The sequence below is a fragment of the Rhincodon typus genome, chromosome 17 (genome assembly GCF_021869965.1).
Source record: "Rhincodon typus isolate 14 chromosome 17, sRhiTyp1.1, whole genome shotgun sequence".
Lineage (NCBI taxonomy): Eukaryota > Metazoa > Chordata > Chondrichthyes > Orectolobiformes > Rhincodontidae > Rhincodon > Rhincodon typus.
In genome coordinates, this window is record NC_063348.1 from 17,246,695 (window position 1) to 17,257,597 (window position 10,903).

Genomic DNA, 10,903 nt, shown 5'->3' on the forward strand with positions numbered 1-10,903 from the left:
AGGTGTGGCCTCACCAAGCCCTGTATAGCTGCAACAACACATCCCTGCTCCTGTACTGGAAACCTCTCACAATGAAGGCCAACATACCAGTTGCCTTCTTTACCGCCTGCTGCACCTGCATGCTTACCTTCAGCGACTGGTGCACAAGGACACCCAGGTCCTGCTGCACACTCCCCTCTCCCAATTTACAGCCATTCAGGTAGTAATCTGAGTTCTTGTTTTTGTTTACTGAATTGCCTCAGCTTTAAGTTTTATTTGTTTTACAATCTTTACTTTGTCGATTTTTCCACTACATCAAGATGCAACACATCAATATTTTTTCACAGTCCATTTAGCAAGCCACTTTCTCAAAAAAGTCCCTTGACTTGGACTTGAATTGGATATTGGGGTTCATGTTGACTGTTGCTTATTGGGTTATCATTCAGGTAATCCTCAAAAGGGATGCAGGTAAACCTTGTGGTGTATCTTGATGTGTAGAAAACTAATAATCTTTCATCATTTACTCTGTAAAATTAAGTTTAAAGCTGAGAGATTTCAGGTTAGATAACAAGAATAGATAAGAAACTGGCTCAAGAGTAGGAAGTAGAAGGATTGATGAAGTGACAAGTACTACCACATGAATGGATCCGTGATTGGACCCATACAGTTTATGGAAGGCATCTGGCTCATATCCATGCTAGTGAACACTTGTGGGAAAGCAAATTAGCTATCTTACACTGATTTTCATTTTCAACTGGGCTCACACCTTTTAGAATTTGCCACTTCTCTTTGGCTATCTTCTTACTGTTAGAATAATGAAAGAAATTCTACTTGTTATAACTCTGGTGCATGTAGGTGAAAATAGAAACTAGAGCCAGTCTTTACTTGGAATTGATTTATTCACAGCATGAAAGATATCTCCTAACTCAGCTCACATCCCACGTCATTAAATGTCTCTTTATGTTTGCTTGGGCAACCAACTAATCAATGTCCTTCCATGAAATACAACCTCAATTAATAGATAACACCACTCTTTGCTCTGGCTTTTCCAAATCTCTCTTTGACACTCTGAACGCTTAAAAAAAAAATTGCCTGGAAGACAACAGAATGAAACTGTCCACAAATTCAAAAGGAAGCTGTACAGATTTATTTTTGAAAGAAATGACTGAAGATTATAAGGGTTGTGACTGGGCAGATGATGTACATAGTAATATCTTTTTGTTCTAAATACTTCTGTGCCAGAGTAAACAAAAATTCACAAACCTGAAGAAATATCAGCCAAGTAGGTATTGAGCTCTGCCAGGGACATTCCATCAATAGAAGGCTTTGCATATAAAGGTGGCACTTCCTCAAACTTTGTGATCATTTCATGTAATAAACCAACTACATCTGTTTTTGGCTAGAGTTAAAGAAAGAACAATTAAAACATATTTAGCAGTGGAATTGACTTTAAGAGCCATGAGGTTATGCTGCTGCATTATAAAACACTAGTTAGACCACACTTGGAATATCGTGTTCAGTTCTGGTCACCTCATTATAGGAAAGATGTGGAAGCTTTAGAGAAGGTGCAGAGGAGATTTACCAGGATGCTGCCTGGACTGGAGGGCAGGTCTTGTGAGGAAAGGTTGAGGGAGCTAGGGCTTTTCTCATTGGAGCAAAGAAGGATGAGAAGTGACTTGATAGGGGTGTACAAAATGAGAGGCATAGATAGAGTGGATGACCAGAGACATTTTCCCAGGGCGGAAATGACTATCACGAGAGGGTGTAATTTTAAGGTGAGTGGAGGAAGGTATAGGGGAGATGTCAGAGGTAGGTTCTTTACACAAAGTGGTGGGTGCATGAAATGCGCTGCCAGCGGTGGTAGTGGAGTCAGATACATTAGGGACATTTAAGCGACTCCTGGACAGGCACATGGATGATAGTAAAATGTAGGGTATGCAGGATAGTTTGATCTTAGAGTAGGATAATAGGTCAGCACAACATCGTGGGCCGAAGAGCCTGTACTGTTCTATTTTTTTAGAGAAAAGATGGCTAACTTCTGTCTCTTCTTGTATTTAATGCAGTAGAAACAACTGATAGATACCTGGTCACCAGGGAACCAGAACCAATCTGTTTGCTACCAGCTAACTTTCAGTCTGATGTTGGTAGGTGGGAGCTATGATGCTGTTGCATGACTTATCATCTCATGTTCTACCTTATTGGGAAACATCTTGGACAGGACAGTTAGGTTCAGGTTTTTCTCACCGTGAAGCTACAACATCAAACAGGACCTTGCCTAATCCAGGACACTGCTTAGGTTGTCCTCTGAGGGTAAGCCTACAGAATGACTGCATAAGTACAACTGCTATCACCACCTGCAGATCAGCAGCTTTACACATTTCCCAGAGTCTATAAATCAACACTAAATGCCATTAGCCCCTTGCAGTCCAGTACCTATCTCACAACCCGAATGTCTCACAAACCAAAGGTACTCCTGTATCATGGATCTCTGTATGCTCAACTGTTCTCCACAGTGAGCCACATTGAGTACTACATTGCCAGACTGAAGACTAGTGCTCTATACGCATCCAGTAGACCCCCCTGACTAATACTGTTCACGTGCCAAAGTTTCCCAGTTTTACTTCTTTGTAACGTTGCCACTGTCTCAGGTTTCTTACATGACTCCAGTGTTGCAGGTATGGTAAATAAATGCGTCCTTGCAAATCTACATGTTTGCCCTCACGAATAACCATGTTTGAGGTTGGTTGCAGGAAGCACAAAGGAGGACCAAAAGGATGAGAGTCAAGAATCCATATTCGAATAGGAATATTATAGGATGATCCTGGACAATAAAGCAAAGAGAAACAGATTTTAAGTCAATTCAGAACACAAAGTGCACACAGATTAAAAAGGTTTGTTTGTTCAAAGGATTTTCTTAACAGTCAAAACAAAGCTAAAAATCGATAAAACAAGATTCTGCCATTTCCAATACAGACATACATTACAATTACAGGAAGCTGTAACAAGTGCAGATATGGAATCTGACAGTAATACAAAATCAATTTAGATATATAAAATTTATAGATAATGCTACTTTGAGAGCACATTGAAGAAAGGTTGCAGCTGAACCATGCAATTCAACAGAAAATTCTACCAATTCACGTCAAAATCAAATACCTACATTTTGTTTTAAAAAAGGTGTCGGATTTCATTCAACTTCCAAAGATAAATGTTTGGCCACTTTCGTGGCCCTGAAGGTGGGGAATGTAAATTTTCCATCTGGATATCCTCCTGGCCTAGTTCCCTTCTCTACAGGTTTTAAGGGAGAGGAGAAAGTTTTAAAAAGAACATGAGGGGCAACTTTATTTTTTACATGGAGTGGTTCATGTGTAGAATGAACTGCCAGAAGAAGTGGTGGATGCAGGTACAGTTATAACATTTAAAAAGACATTTGGATAAGTACAGAAACTGAACTAGAACTGCCATGGAGAGAAGGCTAGGGGACGGCACTAGGTAAATTGCTCATTCAAAGAGATAGCACAGGCACAATTTGTCATCATAGCATCCCTACAGCGTGGAAGCAGGCCCTTCAGCCCAACAAGTCCACACCGACCCTCAGCATCCTACCCAGACCCATTCCCCCTATAACCCACCTAATCTACACATTCCTGAACACTAAGGGCAATTTAGAAGGCCAATCCATCTCTTTGGACTGCGGGAGGAAACTGGAGCACCCAGAGAAAACTCACGTAGACGTGGGAAGAATGTGCAAATTCTACACAGACAGTCGCCTGAGGGTAGAATCGAACCTGGGTCCCTGGCGCTGTGAGGCAACAGTGCTAACCACAGAGCCACTGTGCCACCTAGGTAAAATGGCCTCCTTTTCTGCTGTAACCATTCTGTGAACTCCAGCCAAATAAATTTCAGATGTTTCTGTGTCTATAGAAAGCAGATATAGCATCACAAGCAACCAGCATTCCTGCACAAAATATGTGGCATAATCCATATTCTCAGGTCCTGACTGGGAATAGATTTCTCGTAGTGAACTTGACTAAGGAAGTGAACCCTTGAGTAGAATTCCAAAAAAGATGTGATACATTACATAATCATCTCTCAGATTGTGATAGTGAAAAATTAGTAGGTGGATGCACTGGCAAGGTCAGCATTTTTTGCCCATTCCTAATTGCACTTAGTGACTTGCTGGGTTATTTCAGACAGCAATTAAGAGTGACTGTGGTGGGTGATTTACTGGTGGTGGTTAGTAGATGGAGAAAATACCATGGGTGATTTGGTGATGGGGAAAAACTATTCAGTTGTGTATAAAAGCACTTCAAAACATATTTTAAAAAAATTTGAAAAGTGACTGTGGGTCTGGAATCACTTGTACACTAGACCAGGTAAGGACGGCAGATTTCTTTCCTTAAAGGGCATTAGTAAACCAAAGGGGTCTTTGTGACAACATTGCACAAACGAAAAGGACAAAGATCCAACAAAGATCCACTTTAAGCTATAGTGCAATCCCAAATCACACAACAATTCTTTGACTTTATGATAAAATGGTTGCAATCCTATATCAAAGTATTGACATTAAATATTTGTTCTTCACGTACATATGATGTGTTTCTCCCCCTTGAATTTTTCTTCTGAATGTAGTTTTTGCTAGGTATGGTTCATGGGATCCGGAGTGACTCTAACACACTGCTACCATCAACTCATTCTAAAAGTACCTTGCCCATGTGGTTAATGCATTAGGACTTCAATAATACTATGATAGTAATGTGAAATGTTCATTCTGAATCTTATATATGGAAAATCAGCTAATGGTAAATATTGTCTTAATCCAAATTTGGGCTTTGAAGAGAACATTTTAAGCAGTAGAATACTGTATCAATCCAGGTTTGTCACCAAAGATCACAGAAATATAATGAAAGGAAATAGAGTGTGAAACATGATTGCAAATGAACGGCTTAAAGCATATCTGTTTAAAGTGCATTCTTTTCTTCAGCATATAGTACTACATATCTCGTAACAACACTGGATTCTTCAACTGATAGGATAAGGCTTACCTTAATAGCGAAAAGAATTATCCTGCTCTGACAGACTGAAGCTTACTTTGATATCTAAGAGGAACAGTTCACAGCTCTAGCATGAGGAGAAGAGTTTACCTTGATACCTAACAGGAATGGTGCCAATTAAGTTCAGCAGATCTTTCTGGGAGCCATCGCTGAAAGCTGTAATTAAACAGAAAACTTGTTTAGTCCTGTTCAGCTGCTGGATTCTGACTGGATTAGTGTATAAAACATTAACTGAAGAGTTGTTTGAACTTCTACAGCTACTTATTCACAAACTATATTCAGGAAATTCAATGACTTGGCTACACAGTATTCTGCGGAAATGAGTTCCACAGATTCACCACCTTCTGGCTGAAGAAAACCCTCCTCATCTCAGTTCTAAAGGGTCATTCTTTCACTCGTGCCCTCTGGTCTGAGTCTCTCATACTAGTGGAAACATCTTCTCTACACCCACACTATCCAGGTGTCTCAGTATTCTATAAGTTTCAATGAGGTATCCCTTCATCCTTCTAAACTCCATTGAGCACAAACCCAGAGTCCTCAACCGCACCTCGTATGACAAGCTCTTCATCCTTAGGATCATTCTTGTAAACTTCCTCTGGCTCCCCTACCACACTAGCACATCTTTCTTTAGATACGGGGCCCAAAATGGCTGACAATATTCCAAATGTAGTCTGACCACAGCCTTATACAGATTCAGCAGTACATCTCTACTCTTGTATTCTACGCCTTTTAAATGAATGTCAACATTACATTTGCTTTCCTAACTGCCAAATGAACCTGCACATTAACCTTAAGAGAATCCTGAACTCGGACTCCAGTCCCTTGTGCTTCAGAATTCCAAAGCCTTTCACCATTTATAAAATAGTCTACGCCTCTTCCTACCTATTCTTCCCACACTTTCCCACATTATATTCCATCTGCTACTTCTTTGATCACTCTCTCAGCCTATCCAAGTCCTCCTGCAGCCTTCTTACTTGCTTGACTCTACCTGTCCTTCAACTTATCTTTCCGTTATTGCAAACTTAGCAACAATGCCTTCAGTTCTTTCATCCAGATGGTTAATGTACAACATGAATAGCTGTGGGCCTAACACAGACCCCTGCGGAATTCCACTAGACACTGGTTGCCAACCTGAAAAAGACAACTTTATCCTTATTCTCTGCCTTTGCCATTCAGCTAATTCTCTATCCATGCCAGTTTCTTACTCCTGATGCCATGGGCTCATCTTATTTTGCAACTTCCTGTGCTGCACCTTGTCAAAGGCCTTCTAGAAATGCAAATAGATCCCAAATACTGGCTCTTGTTTGTCTAACTTGCTCATTCCTACCTCAAAAAATTCTAACAGATGTGTCAGGCATGACCTCCCCTTGACAAAGCTGTGCTGACTCAGCCCTATTTCACCAAGCACTTCAAGTGCTCCTCAATCTTATCCCCAATAATGGACTCTAGAATCTTACCAACAGCCAGGGTCAAGGTAACCAAACTATAAATTTCCTGTTTTTTGCCTCCCTCCCTTCTTATAAAGGGATCTTACATGAAGCATTTTCCAGTCCTCTGGGACTCTCCCTGACTTCAGTGATTCCTGAAAGGTCACCATCAATGCCTTCAAAATCTCCTCAGCCATCTCCTTCAGAACTCTGGGGTGTGGTCCATCTGGTTCAGGTGACTTCTCCACCTTCAGAATTTTCAATCTCCCGTTCTCATGACCTTCTCCTTAGTAATGACTGCTACACTCACCTCTGCCCCCTGACTCTCTTCTGCTATGCTCCTGCTGTCTTCCACCAAGAAGACTGATACAAAGAGGAAGTGATGGCCTAGTGGTAATACTGCTAGACCAGTAATCCAGAGACCTGGGTAATTCCTGGGGACCCAGGTTTGAATTCTTGAGCTCTTCCACTCTGTCCTATAACTTGTTCAGGGAATTTTAATAACCTCTGCTGAGCCCTCCCCACCACCTTTGACTTTTTCCATAACTTTCCATGCAACTGAACCCATACCCCTACTATTTAATTTAAAGCCTTATCCACAGTTATGCCTTTCACCAAGGCTCTGGTCCCAGCATGATTCAGATGGAGACCATCTTATCAGAACATTTCCCTCCTTCCCCAGTACTGGTGCTAATGTCCCATGAACTTGAACCTGTTTCTCCCACATCAGTCTTTGAGCCACACATTTACCTCTTTAATCTTGGTGACACTGTGCCAATTAGCCTGTGGCTCAGGTACTAATCCAGAGATTATTACTTTTTCGGTTCTGTCTTTAAATTTAGCCCTGAGCTGCTCATATTCCCTCAGCAGAATACCCCCACCCCAACCTTGAATGGCTCCCTCTAGCATGATGCAGTGGTCAGTTTGCTCATTCTCCCTACAGCCCTGCTTTAATCCACACAGGGAGCAAGAATCTCAAACCTGTTAGACAAGCTTAAGGGCTGAGGCTCCTTCAGCACTACCTCCTGGATTTCTCTGTCTGCCTCACTTGTAGTCACACCGTCCTGTCCCTGACCATTGACTGAATTCGAGGTAATCTAACGGGTGTGATTGCTTCTTGAAACACAGGTCCGGGTAACCCTCCCTCTCCCTGATGCGTAGCAGCGTTCGTAGCTCAGTCTCCAGTTCATCAACTCTGACTCAGAGTTCTTTAAGCAACCAACACTTGCCACAGATATGGTCACTACAAGTCACAATAGGGTCCACCAGCTTCCACATTATGCAGGTACAACACGTCGTGTTTTATGACATCTTCTTCCCCACATCTCACCTAAAGATTTTATAACTTGCAATATCGATCTGCCAGTCCTGTTTCTCCTTCAACCATGTCTCTGTGTCAGCAATGATATCACAACGCTATGCATTAATCAACAACCTCATCTAACGTGCCTTATTCAGAAAGCTCCTTGCATTAAAATAAATACCATCCAACTTTGCCATGCTCCCTGTGCCTTAACTGAATACATTCACACTGTCCTCTAGACTGACTTCATTCTTCTCCTATATTCATCTGTGCATCACCCCCTACTGTACCTGCACTTCATATATCATTCCACTGCCAGACTAGTTTAAATCCCCACAAGCCACAGTTGAGAAAACATCAAAGTGGAATGCAAGCCTTCTTCTTACTGGACATCCACATACATGTTTTTTTTTCCCCAGCAGGGATCAGGAGAGAAGAAACTAATCTAATTTTTTTCTCTTTCCTTACCTAGAGGCATGGGCCTCAGCACTTACCACCAAACTCAGCATAAACTGAACCACAGACATAAAATATAAAACTTTCTTTTATTTCATTCTCCTACTTCTCATCCACATTCTGTGCTTCAGCAAGACCACCTGAAAGTACAGAATTAGTTTTCACATGTATCCTGTTGACACGTAGCTCCACCTCACCACCACTTCCAATGTTGCTAAATTATCAAACATCTACTATTGGAAATGCAAAAATTTCTTCCAATTAGGCAAAGACTGGAGCTATTGCTTTAGGTCCCTACTCAAAACTCCATTTCCTAAATATTGATTCCATCCATCTTCCCAGGCAACTTGGTTTGTTCATAAACTTAATGTCACATTTGATCTCAGGATGAGCTTCCAACCTCAATTGTGCTTTCACTAAGTCGCCTATTTCCACTTCCGTAACATCACCCACCTTTGCCTATCAACGAACTCAGTTGTGGCTGAAATCCTCATTCATGTTTTTGGTAACGTGACTATTCCAATTCGTTCCTAGCTGATCTCTCATATCCTATCTTCTGTAAACTTTAGGGTGTTCAAACCTTTGGCACAATTTTAGCTCAAATGTCCTGTTCCCTCAGCATAACTGCTGACCCACAATAGATCCCAGTCAAATAACACACTGATTTTAAAAATTCTTATCCTTTCTTTCAAATTCCTTCATAACCTTGCTCCTCCTGATCTCTGTAATCTCCTTCAGCCCATAATCCTCGAAGGCGGCCTCGGAGGGTACTAAGAGATCAGAAACAATTTTTTAAAATTTTAAAAATGTATGTGTATGAGCACTTGAAGTGTCATAGCATTCAAAGCTATGGATCAAGTGCTGGAAAGTAGAGTCAGTGTAGATAAATTGTTGCAGACTTGATAAGCCAAAGGACCTCTTCTATGCTAAATAAAAACCAAAAGAACTGTGGATGCTGGAAATCAGAAGTAAAAACAGAAATTTCCAGTAAAAGTTCAGTAGTTCTGGCAGCATCTGTGCAGAGAGATCAGAATTAATGTTTCAGATCCAGTCACCCTGCCTCACAACAGTTGAGGAAGGGTCACTGGACTCAAAAAGTTAACTTTGATTCCTCTCTTAAGATGCTGCCGGACCTGCTGAGCTTTTGCAGCAATTTCTGTTTTGTTTCTGACCTCTTTGGTGCTGTATGATTCTATGACTCTACACAGGGGTCAGTTAGCTAGATGGCTGGTTTGCAGTGCAGAGTAACACCAACAACATGTTCAATTTGCACACTATCTGGGGCTACTATGAAAAACTTTCCTTCTCGAACTCTCCCCTCTCCTGAGTAGTGGCAACCCACAAGTTAAACCAGCATCAGTTGTCCCTTTATAATGAGACAACACCCTATGGTCCAGTAGGTCTATGGTGGCATTTGTTTAATGACTACATCTGTATTCCTCAAATTCCAGCTCTTTACTATCCCTCATTTAAATTACTGTACAATTAGCATCAGTGCCCAAAGCTCTGGAAATCCCACCCACCACCAACGTTGGGTTCATTCTTTAAGACACTTAAAATTTACCTCTGACCAAGCTTACAATCATCTGATTAATATCTGTGTGTGGTTGTCATTTTGTGTCACACTCTTGTGAAGTGGCTTAGGGTGTTAAAACCATTATATGGCTAGTCATAAATACACCAGGCTTCTACTGGTGTTGCTCTCTGACCTAATGCATCAAGTCAATGTTGGGTTGGGCTGCTCTGATGATATTACCATCCAATCACACTGATCACATACTTCAAATTCATCACACCAGCACATCACTGTCTTGTTTAGTTATAGGTCGTTATGCAATTCTTCTTTGTCGAAGAGTTTGATTTGAAAAGCTTACTGTATATGTCCATTGACGATTTAAGTTCAGGAAATTTTTTATGCACATTCTTCAGCTCCTCTATAGTTAGGTCCCGAAACTTATACTGAAAAAAAAAACACAAGATGAATCCAGCTGAAATTTAATCTATCCATTATCCACCATCCTCCCAATACCAATGACCGTATTTCAATTCCTTTAATAGGTACCTCCTATTTTCCTTCTCCCCATAAGTTATCACCTCTCCCCTCAGTACCTCACCTTGCCTAGCTGTTTTATCAGCGCCTTCTCATTAAACTCCATTTCTTGGCTGAGAATTTCAATCTTTTTCGCTCCCACTACTACTACTTCCGCTGCCAACTCCTGAAACAAATAATATGAGCGGAGACTGGAATCTGGCGTGAGGCGGGACTTGGTGGAGATGGGTGGTTCCATCGAGGTCAGAGCGAAACGCAGTGTTTGCTTGAGCCAGTGCTTCAACTGTGTGGCTGAGAGTCAGTAGCACTGCCCTCTTACGGGTCTGGTAACAGAAAGCAAGCTGAACGTCAATAACATTGTTACAGAGATAGTAGGAACTGCGGATGCTGGAGAATCTGAGATAACAAGGTGTCGAGCTGGATGAACACAGCAGGCCGAGCAGCATCAGAGGAGCAGGAAGGCTGACGTTTCAGGGCGAGACCCTTCTTCGGAAATGGGGGAGGGGAAGGGGGTTCTGAAATAAATAGGGAGAGAGGAGGAGGCGGATAGAAGATGGATAAAGGAGACGATAGGTGGAGAGGAGAGGCGAGGATGGAGCCAGTAAAGGTGAGTGTAGGTGGGGAGTTAGGGAGG

The 10,903-nt window shown here is 41.6% G+C and overlaps 1 protein-coding gene across 1 annotated transcript in view; it reads right to left on the reverse strand.

Moving 5' to 3' along the window:
- uevld (UEV and lactate/malate dehyrogenase domains) overlaps positions 1-10,703 on the reverse strand; it is a 25,045-nt gene extending 14,342 nt beyond the window's left edge. The window contains exons 1-5 of the mRNA XM_020515888.2: positions 10,334-10,703; positions 10,094-10,178; positions 5,124-5,189; positions 2,637-2,800; positions 1,243-1,378 (exon numbers count right to left, since the gene is read on the reverse strand). Coding sequence (XP_020371477.2) covers positions 1,243-1,378; positions 2,637-2,800; positions 5,124-5,189; positions 10,094-10,178; positions 10,334-10,507 — 625 coding nt within the window. The 5' untranslated portion in view covers positions 10,508-10,703. The remainder of the gene's footprint in view (positions 1-1,242; positions 1,379-2,636; positions 2,801-5,123; positions 5,190-10,093; positions 10,179-10,333) is intronic.
- Between the last annotated feature and the right edge of the window lie 200 nt (positions 10,704-10,903).